General features: G+C 36.3%; 3 protein-coding genes across 9 annotated transcripts in view; 1 reads left to right on the top strand and 2 right to left on the bottom strand.

Annotated features, from left to right (window-relative positions):
• Positions 1–6,247, bottom strand: part of LOC128159141 (uncharacterized) — a 30,762-nt gene extending 24,515 nt beyond the window's left edge. The window contains exons 1-2 of one of the 7 annotated variants that reach the window (XM_052822191.1): positions 6,149–6,247; positions 243–389 (exon numbers count right to left, since the gene is read on the bottom strand). In XM_052822191.1, the coding sequence (XP_052678151.1) occupies positions 243–324 (82 nt within the window). In that variant the 5' untranslated portion in view covers positions 325–389; positions 6,149–6,247. Of the gene's footprint in view, positions 1–242; positions 390–544; positions 935–1,801; positions 2,388–6,131 lie in introns of those variants that run through there. The other 6 variants (XM_052822196.1, XM_052822194.1, XM_052822192.1 and 3 more) reach the window with 6 other exon arrangements.
• Positions 6,248–8,441: 2,194 nt separating this feature from the next.
• LOC128159333 (uncharacterized) lies at positions 8,442–11,915 on the top strand. Its single transcript, XM_052822389.1, has 2 exons — positions 8,442–8,915; positions 10,002–11,915. Exons 1-2 carry the CDS (start codon positions 8,761–8,763, stop codon positions 11,050–11,052), a joined length of 1,206 nt encoding a protein of 401 aa, XP_052678349.1. The 5' UTR covers positions 8,442–8,760; the 3' UTR covers positions 11,053–11,915.
• Positions 11,916–12,867: 952 nt separating this feature from the next.
• The window catches only part of LOC128157805 (uncharacterized), a 39,699-nt gene continuing 32,939 nt past the window's right edge, over positions 12,868–19,627 (bottom strand). The window contains exons 30-34 of the mRNA XM_052820434.1: positions 19,468–19,591; positions 18,359–18,478; positions 17,895–18,041; positions 17,239–17,480; positions 12,868–15,373 (exon numbers count right to left, since the gene is read on the bottom strand). Coding sequence (XP_052676394.1) covers positions 15,223–15,373; positions 17,239–17,480; positions 17,895–18,041; positions 18,359–18,478; positions 19,468–19,591 — 784 coding nt within the window. The 3' untranslated portion in view covers positions 12,868–15,222. The remainder of the gene's footprint in view (positions 15,374–17,238; positions 17,481–17,894; positions 18,042–18,358; positions 18,479–19,467; positions 19,592–19,627) is intronic.

The following is a 19,627-nucleotide window of genomic DNA, read 5'->3' as shown; positions in this document are numbered from 1 at the left end:
ACGGGAATCATTTTAATTAAATCATGTTGTTTAAAATGCAATATCTTTGTTATTTTTTAAGATATCTCAATTCTGTTTTCAGATTTTTGTTACCTAGTGTCATGGCTATTGGAATACAATTAAAGCTAAAAATCGTAATTTTTACCGATAAGGTCGATTTCTATCCGTCGCGGCTCAACTACAATAAACAAACAAATACACACAGACAACAGGCAGAGATTTGTTAGAAATTCATAAATTACTGTCTATAGCTCCAATGTCGGCCGCTAGGGTGGAGGATATCAGGAGAATCAGGGGGTAGAGTGCAGCTGGGCGGGGCTCCATCCTGTTCCCTGGGAATTCCCCGTCCTATAGTCTCCTAATGGACAGTACACTTCACATCATGTGTCCTACAACAATGCTTTACATAAGTAACATATAAACCACATCATGTGTCCTACAATTGAAAATCTAAATATTACAGAGAAATACAGGACTCGGTATCAATCTGTCTGACTCAAAGAGCAATAAAATAAAGCCTCTATGATCGATTCATTATTCATACTCTTATATCCGTTGAGATAGGCTACTCAAAGACAATGATGGGTAAATTTACATGGCATCCAAAAGTTGTTTCACAGTACTGCCATAATGCTGTGTTCCACTTATCACTGAAACTTGCAATCTGAGGACACAGAAAAATTAACACATTATAATTTCTAGTCAATAACGGAGTGAGAGAAGTGAGGTTTCAATCAATATGTTACTGTAGTAATAGAGACCAGTCACCTGCTGCTTATCTGTCCCTCCTCTCATTCCAAAGTATGTATACTCGGTATTAATATGCAGAAGTACGTGCAACACACGTTTACCTTGTGTAACAGGTGATGAATATACAACAGATGTTTATCAGCTTCTGTATACTGTACAGCAAAAAAAAGGTTTACCAATTTTTGAGATGTGCATATATTAATACCTTTTTTTTTTTTTATCTTCATGCATAGAAGCTTGTATTGATCTCTGCATTGTTGATTGTATATTATGGTTTGTATCGTATAAAGTCATGAAATCTCCCATGTGAGAAATTAATAGGTGAAAAGTATCTCACCACACTTCCAACATCAATGATGCTTAAATGGACTCTCCCTAAATACATATACAGCCAGTCGTCGATATGTACTGTTGTTACTGTATAAATACTTTTTTATTCGCATATTAAACAAATTCTGGATCCATCTGACAGTCATGATTGAATATTACGTCAACAAAGAATATAGCAGTAGTCAACAATTGGCTAAATAGAGCACTTGGTCCCAAAAGATAAATAAAAACACCAGCACTTACATTACAAATTTAAAGTACTAGCTTGTAGTACGACACCATCTTCTTGAAATATTCATGTATAATCATTAATGCTTTTCTACATAGAAGTTGATGTGCTGCATCGATCATAACAGAAAAGGCACTAGGTTTCTTGGTAGTGTAATATCTGTACATGTACTAGTCTAGAATATTTCCAAATAAAATTGAAAGACCTTTCAGTCTACTCAAGCCCATGAGTGAAGTTCCTCCATTTAATTTTGTATACAACGTACTACCAGAAAAGAAAACATTAGCGCTGCGGCTCTCTCTCTCTCTCTCTCTCTCTATCTCTCTCTCTCTCTCTCTCTCTATAACTATAAAAGTAATAATTGTTAAACAAACAAAACCTATTGACAAAACAATTATCTAAGAGTCCTGCCATGACATGGCATATTGACCAATCCTTTTATCTATACAATACATAAACAATTAGCCACAATACTCTAAGTTCAATACATACTGGTAGGAGTGAGAAATTATCCAGTAATTCAAATCCAAAAACTCTCCAGAATCATTTAACTGTCTGCACTGAAACAGAACCCTGCTGGAGCTTGCTTTTGTTTTGTTTTTTCTCATACAGTAAAGAGATCAACGGTAAGATGGATCAATACCTCAACATCCCCTAGTTAAGCAGCGGTTCTATTAATCAATGAAGCACTGAAAGCTGCCAGGGCCTTTCCTTGTGGCCATTGTATTAAAAGGCATCAACAAGATCGGCAGATCAATCAATCAGGCAAATACACAGATATAAAAGGAGCCATATCAACAAGTACCAACATGGAGGCGCAAAACAGCTCCACATGGAGGACCTTAAAAAAATTATACTGGGGGCTTTGATAACTTTGATTATATATAGGACCTAATAAGGCCCAATACCTCAATATACAGATTCTCTAACATTCAATATAAGGAATACCTTAAAAACTTATTAGGAATGATGAAATGCTGTCCTAATTCTGCAATTATCAGACTTCACTGTCACAAACAAAATTTGAGGTAAAACTGAGAGTTGAGGCTCATGAGAATAAAGTTGATGAAGTTGATGATGGCCAGGCCAGTATTTTGTTTTCTGTGACAGCTTTCTATTTCATTTTCTATACCTTTTTTAATGATTTTTCTATAAATACCGATATACATACCTATGATATCAATTCAGTGAAAACAGGGAAATTGTCTAATTATTACTTGATTGACATAATATTGCTCCCAGTATTTTCACTATCTGAAGAATGAAGAAAAAAAACCATTTAATTATTGCAGAAATTTACGAAAATCTGTTATAATTGAATTTAGTGGTTTTCAGAAATATTTCCTGCAATTTTTTAACATTAAGCCGCCCAAAATTAATTTTCCATTCAACGCCACTTCAAAATATCAAACCTATGAGGGAGGGCGATAAATTCAAAACAAACACAGTTTTCCAACAAATGATTATTATTCAATCATATTAATACAAATACAGTGATTATTCAAACTACATATAGATACTTCTTTAATAGTGATCTTTTCCTGATAATAGCATTGGGTATCTGATTTATCTGTTGTTCATAATGTGCTCTAAACATTTCAAATTTCTACAGATTACAGTATTTAGCATAATCAAAATGGAAAAAAATAAAAATTATTAAAATAGGAGTTTAAAACCCCCCAATTTTTCCCACGCGTGCAGGTTACGTAGAATTAAATTGGACAGCTTTACAATTTTTTTTGGAAACAAGAGGCCAATACCCCGTAACGGTCACCTGAGTACCATTGCCCATACACAAATTTGTCGTGGAGTCTCATATTTGCATTTAATTATGTTTCATTCAGGAGTAGAAAAATTATGATATAATAAAGACCACCTTCCTGCCTGAAATCTTTCAAAAATGACTATGAAACCTATGATTTTAGCGAAAAACTTAAAAGATCATTATAGAGTACATGACCTGGTATTGAAAAGGTGCAAGAATCTTAAAGAAAATCATTTTCCCATATAACATACATATTTTATCTAAAACAACCTCCCATCCCCCATCCCCAGGAGCAGACAGAAACTCTCTTGTAGGTATTTAAACAAAAAAAAAAACAGCTTTAAAAGCTTTAAAATGTTTCTCACTTCTCTTGATCCAGCTTTTGAATATTAACCTTCACTAGCATTTCATCACCATCTGGGCTGTGTTTTACAAAAGAACTTACGACAAAATTAATGAATGTTTATTAATCACAAAACTAATCAATGTTTTATTGTAATATCTGTAAAATATAATAATAGAAATCAAAATATTTGTAAATAAATGGTTTGATATAAATTTTGTTCATTAAAGTCCATTCCATGAGACTGAAAATATTTACGACTTTGTCGCAAGTTCTTTGATAAAACGCAGCCCTGGTATTTACACCGAAATCATTTTACATGTACTGTTAATTTATCAGTGATTATTACTTTACTATTAACAAGTCTATTTGTTTATTTAGAAAGTTCAAAAACTGTTTTTATTTCAAATGATAGAAATACTTGCACATCCCCTTAAATGACTTAATAAAATCATTGTAGATTCTTTGCTTTGATTAAATGCAATAAATCATCTTGCTTAAATGACCTTTTTTTACAATCATGTATTTTTTTTTATGGTAGGGAAAGTGAAGAACTGTTATTAGGTGCAAGGAAATCATTAAAAGTTATTTATTTATAAGATATAACGGTATCCATTATGCTCAGACTCTTGTTTACATAGCCGCCTGGGAAAACTTAATCTCCAGTGCTCATCTGTATATTGTTACTAGGATTAAGTATTCACAGCATTGCCATTCCCTGTTTCGATCGTTGCCTTGTTATATCATGATAATAAACATAAGTACGAACTGTAAGTAGTTCTTGGTTAAATTTTGTAGTAAGACACACTAACAGTACATGTACATGCACTGTAAATTCCTAATTAAATGCAAGGAATTAACATTCGTGTGCATAATTGTGAGATGCACATCTTGCAGATTTTAAAATCTCGCTTTATTTCTCGGGCAGATGTAAACTATTTGAAATTATGATGAAAATTCGCTGTTCACCATTTTTAATTCCTGCGATTTGATGCAAAACCGTTGAATAGCGGAATTAAGAACTTGTGTAAAATAAGGATTCTACAGTGTATCATATTAAGAAAAACACTATTTAATATGTCAAATTTTTCAAATGTCCAGAATAGCTAACTGTTACAATTAACTGTGACTGAAAAAAAGGATATTTTATTATGTCAACATTGCTACACTTTAAAAAAACTATACACAGCCATTATGAATGAATTTCCATTTTGATATAAATATGATTTGTGATGATACAATGTCAGGTAGAACTTCAGAATCTCATTATCTGACAAAAAAGAAATGTAACTTTCATGAAATTAAAACTAGAACTGAGTCTGAATGATTTGTCACAGAGAAATATGTATATATACACTAAACAAAAGTAAGTATTCACCCTGATAGACTAATTTGAAAATTACAAAATGAACAATTAATGTTGAATTTTTAAAACATTTTGAGACAGATATGTCATCTCATTAATAGCACAGATAAAATATAATAATAAATAAATGAAAATATAATGAAGTCTGTACTTTGCTAACAATACCATACCATCCGGTCCAAATAAGAATTTTAAACAAACAAATAAATAAATAACCATCACTTGATTGTACTTAATAATATGTTTTACGGTGCTACCGTTCTGGCGAGCGCAGCAAGAATTACACATACCTTGCATCATTGTCAATTTATAGTTTTATTTAGGTATCAACGAACGTCAAAGAATTTTTGAGAGAGTATTGCTCTACAATAAGTATGCCAAAAGTACTAATTTTAATGGTTATGATACATACAGCGCAACCCCCTTCCCAGAGAGAGAGAGAGAAGAAGAGAGAGAGAGAGAGTCCGGTACCTGTTTGTAGGTGTGTAATTCCCCACTTTTAAATTTAATGGTCTGACTATATGCAATATCTACATAATTTTTTAAAGTGTTTATTTTTTCATTTTATTTAGTTCAAAATGTCCTATTGTTTATTTAAATCCTCCCTACTTATGCATGCACAATTAGCTTAAAAATGGATCGATATGACAGTAAAGTATGGCTCTTGCTAATATATATACATAAAATCTGTATATTAAAAAAAATAATAATAATAATCATATGTCAATGAGGCAGGTATCGCAGTCTATACTGAAATAGCTAGTACACGCATTACAGATGTTTGATCCACCTCTAAATTTATCGCGGGAAATATAGCGCGAGTGCACTGTGACGTCATCCATGACTTTGTTCGTCTTTGTTTACGTTTCTCGACTCAATACGGAGGTATGGAAGCATGTAACAAATCTTTTGAGTCTCGCAAAAGCATATGCGGTACTCAAAACGTGTCTTCAAACTTTAAGTCACTGAAAATTACGAGCTAAAAGTCGGCCATTTTTGGTATAGCACCACGGGTGAAAACATTAGAGAGCATTATGGGACGTAGACAAAAAATTTTGTTTGATGAACTGTAGGTTTAGCTCGTTCTTTTTCCCGCGCACACTGGTTCTTAGAGCTCGCTTCGCTCGCCGGCGCTGCGCGCCGGCGAGCTGCGCTCGCTATCAACCGGCTCCTATGAGTATGAAACTTGAACTCCTCTTAAATTCGAGACTGGTCGAACGACTGCATGGTTTACCGTGAACCAGATATCAATAACCTAATTCACATTCGATATCATGATTCCGTAACAATTTATCTAAATCTGCAATAATTCTAGACAAGAGACACGTTACCTGACAAGACACGTTACCTGACAAGACACGTTACCTGACAGACAGCACACAAACAATGCAGGTACCCACACATTCCAGCATCAGCAGCAATATTCCGCCGCTAGGTGGCGTATTTTGTAAGGAATAACGTACAAAACGAAACCCGACACAGAATAAATAGTTCCGGAAATAAAACTTTTTTGGAATTATTGCCGAAACCATGCGCGGATCCAGAAAATTTTTCCAGGGGGTGTCCGAAGGATAATTGTGTTTGCCAGGGGGGTCCGAGGCATATTTTCGCGATAATTTTACTATGTAAATTTAATAAATTTTCATTTTCCAGGGGGGGTCGGGACCCCCCCGACCCCCCTCTAGATCCGCGCATGGAAACAATGCAATGTAATTAAAATTAGACTTGTGAAACAATGTACATGTAAATTGAATAGAGAACAGCGCTATGATATATAATTAATGTATAGAAATAAAAAATGTGTGTCTTTTACATGTATAATTATGCATTTGTGTTTGCTACATTTTCTAGAGCGTTTCCCCTCAAAGTTTTTCGTAGGATTTTCGCCATGCACTGTCTACATTTTCAGTCTTTACTATACAGTTATATGCCTAGTGAGGGTTATTTTAAATTTAGGCTGATTTCATTCATATATATTGTGTTCCCAGTGATAATTTTATTTGTACGTTGTCGGGGTAACCCCCCCCCCCTTCCTGCTGGGGGGGGGGGGGTGCTGGAAAACTCTTTTTAACAAGTACATTGTCGTTACAAAACTATTTGATTTAAATGTACATGAACGAATCTATCTTCGTCCAACTATGTCATTGAAACAGACTGGATACTGTTGAATTAAACGATTTCAATATCCATGGCAAGGACCGAATAAAATAACAATAAAATAAAAGGGCGCAAACGAAATGTCACTAAACTCTCTGTTTGATGATTTTTAATTTAGTTTTAAAAATCAGAATTTTCGATGGTGTTCTGTCGTTTTGTTAGACTGTTATATATTCATATTCCACACACAATACACATATACATTGAATTAACTGATTTCATAAATATATATTTCGTTTTTCCTTTAAAAAGATACCTAATAGAAAGTATTATTGTATTGCTAAAATAAGAAAACCGATTCAGTGCAACTTTATCAGATTATTTTATTGTTTTATTTAAAAAAAAGTATCAACTCTGTTTCTTTCATAAGCCATTATAGTTTCTGGTGCATCATTCAATATAGTGTCTCCTGCGCCACCGTCCCCTGCAAAAGATGGGGAGTTAAAGTTTGTCAGGAGATGGGTAAACAGAAACCTTTGACTTGGGAAGATGAATTTATGTTTGATAACATAACATTTCCACATTTTACATCATCAAAATTATATGTAGGCAATTTTCTATTTGTTTTAATGGACGCTTCTGACTCAAATTATATTTTAAGGTTTACTTATCTATTACAGTATTGAAACATCCATCGTGCCTCCCACTAATCATTGTCGAAATGTACTACATGTACGACCCCCCCCCCCCCCCCCCCATCTTACTGTATGCTAGCTAATTGTACGTGGACTACAGATTGTTGTTGAAACGTTGTGAAAGACTCGAGGAGTTCTTCTTGTTAGATGATATAACATAGATTTTCATTCAAGACATGCAGCTCGATCCGACGCGGATCCAAAAATTCTTTGATGTGTGGCTAAGGTAGGTTGAGGGAGGATAGGTACTCCGATCCTCGGCCTCAACGTATTTTTTTTTCATCATAAAAATGTTATTTATCCTTCAAACTTTATAAATGAAATAAATAAAAAAGAGTTTTGTTGATGGCATCCATGCATCATACGAATTTATTGCAATTTTGGCCACGATGAATATAAGTTGAGATAAAATTAGAAAAAAAAAACACCGGTTGTACCGATGCATCTATGGCTCGAACCCCTTTACCTTTAGATAGTGGAGATTGTTAAATACTAAGTGAATTTGAATGCAAGTACTGGAACTCTGATTTTGCCAAAGGCGTTCGGACACATGTACGGATTAAAAAAAATTACGGGTTTTTTTTTTTTTTGGGGGGGGGGGGTGTCTAAAGACTATTTTTAGTGTTTCAAGGAGGTCTGGACCCTCTTGACACCCCCTCCCTCTCTGATCCACGCATTGAACACGACACCCACCTCTAAAGATCCGTACATGAAATTCATTATCATATCTTCTAAAAAAAATATATGAGACATATATATTGATCGATTAAAATTGACACAAAATAGAATTTACATTGTGGTTTACACCGTTGAGTGTAATTTCCTGCCACTCGCTCTGAAGTATTGGATTTTATCCGGGTCAGTTCGCCGTACATTTAAATGTGTCGTGCGGGCTGGTAACGAACGACGCTACAGAACCCTGGCAGAAGTCCAGGGCAGATTTTCCAGGTTCCGGCGGAGTCTCATTGAAGACGAAGTATTCTCAGTTCACAACGACTCCTTCATTAGGACTTACACATAACCATTAAAAGTGAGAATGCGGGATTCAAGGAAAGATACCAACGCTGTTAAAAAATCGATTTTAATGGTCGATTCACGACAAGCTCCAAGGGACCAGTAGTCATTATATTTCTGAGGTGTCTGGGATTTTTAAAATACAAAGGAATAAATAGGAGAGAAATCAAAATGTCAGATCTGAACGTTCGACCGTTATTGACTCTGCTGGAGGCCATGATTGACCTGGCCGCCCCCAAGGTGGACGTAAAGGCCGGGGGGTACAGCGAGGACCTGTTCCTGAGCCTGACCCCAGAGCAGAAAGAGGAGTTCGAATGCTCGATATGGTAATAAGTAGGCTATTATAGCATTGTGTGCTGTTAAAATCTGAATACTAACATGAAACACATAGTTGTTTTCTGCACACTTAAATGTATATAGGTTATTGATTCAGTGGTTAAATCTGCTTTAAATTCATATCAGAGGCCTTCATAGTTTATTTTTACTATAATAAAGAACAAAGCGCATGAGCTAGGTTATGGTCTGTGGTGAAATTCGATCGTTAAATGAGTTAAAGTTCGTTTTAACAGGCCTTCTTAAAAACTTATCAAATAGAATAGAGTTTTGATCCTCACATATAACGTGTTAGTTTCACAAAATTTAGAACTTTTATTTGGTACTGCATTTAAATAACTTTATAGGGACATTGAGTCTAATTATATTTAGTCAACAATTTAAAGTGATTTAAATAGATGAGATCAATGTCATTGTAGTTAATATTCAAATCCTGAAATCGCTATATTAATAGAATCATGTTATCCCACTTTCATTCACGCGCGGCTATTCTTACACACAATATACAGGATATATATCGTCTGTACATCGTAACACATGTATCAACACCCTGTCTAAAAAGACCAGGGATTTAAAATGTTTAATCTCTTCAATCAGTGGTCTAGAAATAAAAGTACATACACAACTACATGACTTTAAAATGTAGGCTACGAATTAACCTTTGATTATAAAATGCTTTTTTTTGGTATTTAAAATTGAATACTTGATTCGCAGAAACGCAACTTTTTTGTATAGACTGTATATATACTTTTATTTACAGTATATATACCAGTAGATTCGCCCATAGTTAGCATTATACTTGTGACCGTCTGGCCGGGGGGAGGGGGGTCATTTATATGCTGTTGATAAAGAAGCCTCTCTCTCTCTCTCTCTCTCTCTCTCTCTCCACAAACTCATATCTATACGTATACAGTGTGAATTTTTTTAGTTAGATTTTTTATGTGCACAGTATGGTGTTTTTTTTAATGTAAATTCATTTCTGTTTTCCGAACAATTACTATGGAATATCGTATTTTATCCTGAACATACCGGTAGTATGAAGTATTTCTTATTTTATCCAAAATTGTTTGTTTTTTCAGTTATCAAATTCTGCGGGACCCAAGGAGATGCAGCAATAGACACAAATACTGCTACACGTGTATTTTTGTGTGGTCTACTTCCGGACCGCACGCAAACCACCGGAAGTGTCCAGTCTGTCGGACAGAGGGCTACTACATCCGGGACCAGGAACTAGAAGAAAAAGTAGGAAATCTTAGGGTTAAATGTCACTTAGAATCGTGTAAATGGAAAGGACCTTTAAAATTACTGCCAAAACACAGGCATACCACATACACGCGAACTGGACTTCCGTTTAGGAGTAGATTCGATGAGCACTATCGAAGTATGTACAGTGAAATGGCAGAACAAGAGGATGATTTGCCGCGGTTGGACAATGGCAGCCACGAATCAGGCACGAGGTTGTCCCTGCGTCCCCCGTCCACTTCAAATCGTTTGACCAGGAGCCGTCTGGCGGGAACTCAGACCGCACGTGACCCCGCCAACGGCACGGCCAGTGCATCGCCGCAACAAAGCAGCGCGTCCGCCATCACGACACCACGGACCCCGCACCCACCGACCACGCCCCGCCCCACGGGACAAGCAATGAGACGGGTGCCAACACTACCCAGTATTATCAACAATAATTCACAGACTCCGCCAGCACAAGAAGGAAGGATGCTTCCGCTGCGCTCAACAACGAACGAGAATCGTATCGATCGATCTAGAGCAACAAATACCGTCCCGCAACCCCCGCAGCAGCCGAGAACAACCACCACCGTGTCTAGAGGGGTCCGAACGAACCCTAACCCCACCAATCCTGGGTACACTAATGTCAGACAGAGACTGAGGGAGAGCAGAGAGCGTCTGGACACCTTGATGACGTCATTTTCAACCGAGCTGGAAAGAGGACGTCGAGGTCTGACAGAATTTCAGGAAACTCGTGAGCGCAGGCGCCAAGAGCAGCTAGAGGAAGTGCGTGATTTGGGGCGAAGACTAAGTTACGTTGCCACGGAGTTGCGTAGTTTGCTAGATCAAAGACGGCAACTACGTGACGACTTAGAGGAAATATCTGATGAATATGCAGATAGTTAATGGCAGAAATGTCTGCATATATATGCATATAATTATACTATATACAAACACACCATGATTTACTGAATCATAACTAATTAGTATTAATTTCTTTGACTGTGATATTGTTTTTTTTAAATACTTATGTTTAATGTTATTTTTATGCCAGATTTGTTTTCACTTAGAATATTTAAATTAATCGTTAACAATTTACATAGAAAACATTTTCATTTATACTACCACCACATAACAATTTTTCAGATTTCATCATGAACAACACGCTTTATAAACAATCGTTATGTTGTCATCTTCCAAACACAGTGAACTAAGTTTCTAGTGTCTAACTTTCAGGACTTCAGGACTCTTTGTTAGTATTAAATTGGAATGAAAACTGACTTGGGTGGTTTATCATAAATGACATTTCTTGAAGATATCAACATCATCGGAAACCCACGACCAGAGTCTCATGAACGTTTGCGAGAATGGCCATTGAATACTAGTATCCATACCACATGTATATTTACGGCATCATTTTATATGGTGTCATTTGATAAACAAGGATGCACAATATTTCATGTCATAAATATACTACATTTTTCATTCATGCAATAAGAAGATTAAAGATTCAAGAATATAACCTTGCTTTACCAACTCAGCATGTCCAAAATTAATTGCATTTCTCTTTAGTGGCAAATCTGAAATTATGTCCTTCTTGCCTTCTTGACAAACCTAAATTATATATATTTGTTACAGACGACTGTGCCTGAGTGCACACACTCAAATCATGACGATGTTTGGACACGCTAATGCCTTATTTAGAACTTGATTCTCTCCAGATTGACAGAAAAAATGTTCATTATGTCGATTAATATAAAATGGTGGGGGTGGGGGGGTCATCAAAAAGGTGAATCATCTTCATTCATAATTAAATAAAAAACAATGAAATACAAGGTGTTGTGTTGTGTTTGTTTTTTTTTTTTTATTAGCTCACCTGTGCTGAATGTTCTGGTGAGGTTAAAATGTAAAGCTTCCTTAAACATGCCTCAAGTCGACGTTCGTTCATACAATGACACCCCGGTCGGCTTGCTCATACCAAACAACCATCTGTCAGCCAAAAATCAACACTTTCCATATCATCTGCAGCCATTTTAACTTGAATCGCTACAAGCGAGTGAGCTCAGAGTGCCACGAAACCGCATGGTCCTTCTATTTATATTACCTGACCACCTGACCCGAAACCCATTCGAGTACGTACGAAAACCCATCACGCACATAATTTTTATTGAAGCAATAACCCTTTAGACCAGAGAGGGGCCACAGACAGGGGATGTGAGAGTCCAACTAACAAATACAATTATTCTACAGAAAACGAGATGCGAATTGATATGAAAACAATTTAAACTATAAGTACTTAAAAACTTTCGAGATGTGATATATATATATATATTTATGCATGGTGGATAAGAGATGGCTAGTGATTTTCAAATCCATTTATATCGCATTTCTTTGGGTTAAGCAGAGGTCACAAGTAAAATTCTGAGGAAAATACTTTATTTTTGATGTAAAGAAACGCAAGATGTTTAAATATTTTAAGGTCTTAAATATTAGTGCTACAGTACAGTTGCAGTTTTAAGAAAGGCCAGTACTGCTTTTTTTAAAGGGGGGGGGGGGGCTTCTTTATACATTCAATTGAATTATTAGATATAGTAAAGGTCTTACAAAACTTGTCACGGTTTGACATCAATGATTTGGTGGACAATACTGCCCATAAGCCTCTCTTACACATCTTAGCTAAATGCCTATGAAGCATATTTAAAAAGAAAAGAAACAACACGATTTTGGACTTAAAACGTTTAATATATGAAATCACAGAGATGTACAGCTTACAGGACGGAGTGTTTTAATCAATAGATATACACTGTAAATACAGTATTAAATAAATTAAAGGTGGAATGGGACACCTCCTATAATTGTAACAATTCAATTGAATTAACAAATAAAATCAGGTATAATTTAAAAAACTGTTCCTATACCTATATTCTCTCGTAACAGCCTAGCGCAATGAATTAGAGCGTTGACAGGGAATCTGTAAGTCATGAGTTTTAATCATACTAGAGCTTTTGAAACTTTTACCTTTCCAAAAAATTTAAAACAAACTTTTTTTGGGTCAAAAAATGTAAAAATTTGAAAATGGTTTAAGTATTTTGATTAAAATGTACTTTAATCCACATTCATAATATGAATTTCATATTGACAAGTGTCCTAAACCACCTTTAAATGCTGTTAGCAAGATTAACAAAGTTTTAATTTACAAGTTCAATATCACCTGCATCTTGCACTATAACTATCTTGATTTACTCCAAATGAGTAAACTTCAATGCATTCTTAAACAATTTCATAAAATGAAACCATCTTTCCATGAAAAAACAATAATGTGTATACAGTCAAACTTCGTTTTCTCGAACTAGATGGGACTGTTCAAAAACTTCGACATATCTGAGTATTTGAGTTATCGAAGGTAAAATACATATAAAATAAGTGGTTGGGACTTACAAATCACTTGGACATATTCTTTGTAATCCAGATATCAGTGTTCGAGATATCAAAGTTAAACTGTACATTCATGTATAAAAAGGCTCATAGGTCATAGGAGTCAAAATATTTGACCCACAAGACCTCAAAATACACACAAAACACACACACCAATTAAAAAAGAAATATCATTAAAGATACAGTCATTATTTTTAAGGACCCTGTATTTGGGATAAATACTGTTTAATTCTTTGTTATTAACTTTATATTACAGGCAAAACAATATACAACAAATGATTGTCATAAAATACCACAGCCAGTTACATATGTAAAATAAAATACAAATTGTGGAAATATTCATCACATTACAAAATTTATGAGACAGAGTGAAAAAAAACCCAAAATACATATCATATAAATAAAAATATACATGTAAATGTATAAAGATAAATAAACCACAGCTGTCAGAAAGAAATTCATGTCCTAATACAGATTCGGCCAAAAAACCTCATTTAAATTAAGACATGTATAATAATTTAATGTAAAAAAAGATAGGATACGCAGTATTTCTCAATGCTCAAGATAATGAACATTAGTGGTGCCAACTACGAACCTCTGATGTCTCTTTGCAGTAAAACCACGGACCACAAAGTTTATATAAATCACATACTGATGTTCAACAAAGTTTCCCTGATAATCAGATGTACCCTCAGATTCACAGTGACTCCCTTTATTCCCAAAACATGAAATTCTGTGTAAATCAAAAATTTTTGGATGCAATAAAACCAAAATTGAACAAGGTTACATGACCCTGACCTTCATCTAATGACTTTGGTTGAGGGTCATGAAACAGCTTTGTAGACAACATATGTGCTTTCACCAGTCATGAAAACCAAATCATTTTTCTACTGTAACATAAGAAGTGGACACAGATTAGTTGGTGCTATTAGCCTGAAAACTTTGTGAAAGGAATAAAATCTACAACTGTAGTATACTTAAAACCAAAGTTTTATGTACATGTCCATGGTGCAATTAAGTGGAGAAAAAAAACCATTTGAGAAATCTGAGTATTTATGCATGGCCTGTAGTCATTAACAGGCTTCTAAGCCAGCTGTAAGCTACATAAACATTTTAACACAGCTATACCTAACTCCTTCAATACTGTCTAAAAACCTTGTTTTAATACAACTAGCACATCTTTGGTATATGATTCTAAAAATCCTCAAATCTTAAACTTGGTTTAAATCAAAACAAAACCTCTAAACACTGAAATATCTAAATAAAAAAAATGTCATATAGCATCAAATAGACCAATAATGACCAATAATTCCAGCAAACTACATACTGTAGTAACAAGAACAATAATATCGGACATTTTTGCCACAAAAATGGCTAACTTGGTAATATTAACAATGTAAAGATATGGGATATATGAAATTTGCCACAAAAAAGGTTAATATCACAGTATGGACAATATAAATATGTAGAATAAATAAAAAAGGTTTTGCAACAATACAGTCAATACTGTAAATAAATAAACAAAGTTGATTTCCAGAAACTTTCAAGCAATTTGACATTCTCCATCAAAGCCCTTTTTTTAAACTTAAATCTGGGACAGTTGTTTATTTTTCAGAGCCCATCTGTCTGTACATAATTTTGTTAAGGCACTGCCTCTAGGGCCTTTTTGGCTGCCTGTGTGTCGGGATGATCATCAGAGAGAAAGGCCTTGTAGACATCATAGGCCTCCTGAAACTGGAACTTTGCCTTAGCGTAGTAGTTAGTGGCAAAGTAAAAGGTTCCAAGGTTATATCTACAAAAAAAATACACTTATTGTGTATTACAAATCTTGTTAAGAAATAAGTGCTTTCAGTGCTGTTTCATACATTGCTTACCTAGCAATATGTGGTGTATTTCAGATAAGGTAACCTTTGAGATGATCTTACCTAGCAGTGAGTGGAGCAATTGAGATAAGCTTATATAGCAGCGAGTTGAGTACTTGAGATGAGCTTACCTAGCAATGAGCTGTGTATTTGAGTTGAGCTCACCTAGTAGTGAATGGAGTATTTGATTTGAGCTTACCTAGCAGCAAGTGATGTATTTGAGTTGAGCTTACCTAGCAGCGAGTGGAGTGTTTGAGTTGAGCTTACCTAGCAATGAGCTGTGTATTTGAGTTGAGCTTACCTAGCAGTGAGTGGAGTGTTTGATTTGAGCTTACCTAGGAGCAAGTGATGTATTTGAGTTGAGCTTACCTAGCAGCGAGTGGAGTGTTTTAGTTGAGCTTATCTAGCAATGAGCCATGTATTTGAGTTGAGCTTACCTAGCACTGAGTGGAGTGTTTGAGTTGAGCTAACCTAGTAGTGAGTTGAGTGTGAGTTGAGCTTACCTAGCAATGAGCCGTGTATGTGAGTTGAGCTTACCTAGCAGTAAGTTGAGTGTTTGAGTTGAGCTTATCTAGCAGCGAGTGGAGTGTTTGAGTTGAGCTTACCTAGCAATGAGCCGTGTATGTGAGTTGAGCTTACCTAGCACTGAATGGAGTGTTTGAGTTGAGCTAACCTAGTAGTGAGTTGAGTGTTTGAGTTGAGCTTACCTAGCAATGAGCTGTGTATGTGAGTTGAGCTTACCTAGCACTGAGTGGAGTGTTTGAGTTGAGCTTACCTAGCAATGAGCCGTGTATGTGAGTTGAGCTTACCTAGCAGTAAGTTGAGTGTTTGAGTTGAGCTTACCTAGCAGCGAGTGGAGTGTTTGAGTTGAGCTTACCTAGCAATGAGCTGTGTATGTGAGTTGAGCTTACCTAGCACTGAGTGGAGTGTTTGAGTTGAGCTTACCTAGCAGTAAGTTGAGTGTTTGAGTTGAGCTTACCTAGCAGCGAGTTGAGTGTTTGAGTTGAGCTTACCTAGCAGTGAGTGGAGTGTTTGAGTTGAGCTTACCTAGCAGCGAGTGGAGTGTTTGAGTTGAGCTTACCTAGCAGTGAGTTGAGTGTTTGAGTTGAGCTAACATAGCAGTGAGTGGAGTGTTTGAGTTGAGCTAACATAGCAGTGAGTGGAGTGTTTGAGTTGAGCTTACCAAGCAATGAGCCGTGTATGTGAGTTGAGCTTTCCTAGCAGTGAGTGGAGTGTTTGAGTTGAGCTTACCTAGCAATGAGCCGTGTATGTGAGTTGAGCTTACATAGCAGTGAGTTGAGCGTTTGAGTTCAGCTTACCTAGCAGTGAGTTGAGTGTTTGATTTGAGCTAACATAGCAGTGAGTGGAGTGTTTGAGTTGAGCTTACCTAGCAATGAGCCGTGTATGTGAGTTGAGCTTACATAGCAGTGAGTTGAGCGTTTGAGTTGAGCTTACCTAGCAGTGAGTTGAGTGTTTGAGTTGAGCTTACCTAGTAGTGAGTTGAGTGTTTGAGTTAAGCTAACCTAGCAATGAGCCGTGTATGTGAGTTGAGCTTACCTAGCAATGAGCCAAGTATGTGAGTTGAGCTTACCTAGCAATGAGCCGTGTATGTGAGTTGAGCTTACCTAGCAATGAGCCGTGTATGTGAGTTGAGCTTACCTAGCAATGAGCCGTGTATGTGAGTTGAGCTTACCTAGCAATGAGCCGTATATGTGAGTTGAGCTTACCTAGCAATGAGCCGTGTATGTGAGTTGAGCTTACCTAGCAATGAGCCGTGTATGTGAGTTGAGCTTACCTAGCAGTGGCCACATCAACATGAGCTGATCCATACGTGTCCAGCAACATGGCGAGGCTGCTCTCATACAGTTCACCTGCCATCTTGTCATTCTTGTCGTCGTACACCATCCCAATGGAGCCCAGGATGCGGGCCACGCGGGGATGAGTGACCCCCACTTCACTGCGGGTCAGCTTCAAGTCCTGTAGGTAGTAGGCCAGGGCCTCGTCCACACGACTCTGGGTGTACCCCAACACTCCAAGCTGTAAAAATCATGTACCCGATACATGTGACTTGACTTCTTTACATGTTGTATTGTATTTAGCATTTATTAAGATGTTTCAGGTACATCAGACTAGTTGGGTTTTTTTTAAGTGTATATAAAATATAACTCTTCATATATTTGTCTGGATAAATTACTTGCATTTAATGTCAGTACAAGTACCGGTGCATGTATAAGATCCATAAGGCAATTCTGCCAAAGAACAAATTTAATGTAATTTACCCAAGTTATAATTACCTTTCTTAACCGAGGGATGCAATATAATACAATCTTAGACAGAAAACACAATGATTAAGAATCACATCCCATCTAGCTTTGACCTAACCCAGGCCTTACCATGTCAAATAGGATGTCAAAGTTTACCTTCTTCTGTATGGTTATCACCATTTTTTACCTTATTCAGTATGGTTGCTACAAAGTGATGCTGCATCCCCAGGACTTCCGTGGCCAGTTCCAGGGCTCGGATCAGGAGTTTCCGGGACTGGGGCATGTTGTTCTTCAAGTTCATGACACTGGCTAACCCCAACAGACTCTTACACAACTGAAAAAAATTGATAAAGGTTAATGTCAGATATCATTATTGCTTCATGAAGAATAGTCTAATGTTGAAATACAGTGCATTATTCATTACAAATTAAACCCATACATGTTTCTGTTGACTCACTCAAACAGTTCTCTTTTAATGCAGTGTAAATAAGCTGTAATCTCAAAAAGGAAAAAAAATCTCCTATTTACTATAACACAATGTGATCTTTCCAAATCTTTTTAGACAGTGTGGGGGTGGGGGGGGGGGGGCTCAATGACATTTACTGTTAGATTATTCATCATCACAACCACTTGCTGTAAAGGTATATCTACCTGTAATTTCTGTGAGGGGGTGACCACTCTGTTCTGCCTGGTGGTGGCGTCCTTGTAATAGTACTCACTGGCATCCAGTTCCATCAGTTTCTCACAAATCAACCCAAGCTTCTGCAGAGCCTTCAAAAGAAAATGGAGTTTAGATATTACATGTACATGTATATTGTAGTTATTAGTTTCTCACAGATCGGACTATTAAGCTCATGATGCTACAACAAAAATCAGCCAATCAAAAAATGATTTACACACAAAGTTGTACAAAAGGCCCATGGGCTTTTAAATTCCCCGAGAGCAAAGTGTTGACCAATATAATGACAAGTCAACGCTACCTTAGTAAAAAAAAATTTAGATTTCTCAGAGGAAAGATTGTGTTGCAATGACCAAAATTGGGCTAAGACCGCCACACTTTCTTTATTCAATACTTCTGAGTATTCTGAGTACTTCAATAAGTTCTAAGTACACTCTCATTCATAAACTAGGGATGCTGTATCCGATACCTATATTGAAGACCCGAGGAATGCTTTATAGGATACCTACATTGAGGACCTGATAAATGCTTTATTAGACACTTACATTGAGGACCTGGGGAATGCTTTATTAGATACTTATATTAAGGACTTGAGGAATGCTTTATTAGATACTTACATTGAGGACCTGAGGAATGCTTTATGAGATACTTACATTAAAGACCTGAAGAATGCTTTATTAGATAGTTACATAGAGGACCTGAGGAATGCTTTATTAGATAGTTACATTGAGGACCTGAGGAATACTTTATTAGATACTTACATTGAGGACCTGAGGAATGCTTAATTAGATACTTACATTGAGGACCTGAGGAATGCTTTATGAGATACTTACATTAAAGACCTGAAGAATGCTTTATTAGATAGTTACATAGAGGACCTGAGGAAAGCTTTATTAGATACTTACATTGAGGACCTGAGGAATACTTTATTAGACACCTACATGTACATAAAGGACCTGAGGAATGCTTTATTAGATACTTACATTGAGGACCTGAGAAATACTTTGTTAGATATTTACATTAAGGACCTTTATTAGAAAATTACATAACGGACCTGAGGAATGTTTTATTAGATACTTACATTAAGAACTTGTGGATGTTCTATTCTGTACTTCCAGTTCTGAGCGAAGGCGTTGTAGACTACAGTGGTGTGGCTCTCCCTGTACCGAGCCTCAAGATCAGCAACCAACATCTCATACACAGTTCTACAATGTCACATACCGCAAGGCTAGCTTCATCAT

The sequence above is a fragment of the Crassostrea angulata genome, chromosome 8 (assembly GCF_025612915.1).
Source record: "Crassostrea angulata isolate pt1a10 chromosome 8, ASM2561291v2, whole genome shotgun sequence".
In the NCBI taxonomy this organism is placed as follows: domain Eukaryota; kingdom Metazoa; phylum Mollusca; class Bivalvia; order Ostreida; family Ostreidae; genus Magallana; species Magallana angulata.
Note: the sequence above shows the minus strand (reverse complement) of the source record. Positions and strands in the feature narration are given on the sequence as shown.

Bases quoted from the DNA above. Each gene is read 5' to 3' on its own strand.
- LOC128159333 (XM_052822389.1), top strand. From the start codon at position 8,761: ATGTCAGATCTGAACGTTCGACCGTTATTGACTCTGCTGGAGGCCATG. The intron at 8,916-10,001 runs GTAATAAGTAGG...TTGTTTTTTCAG, and splicing joins GAGTTCGAATGCTCGATATG to TTATCAAATTCTGCGGGACC.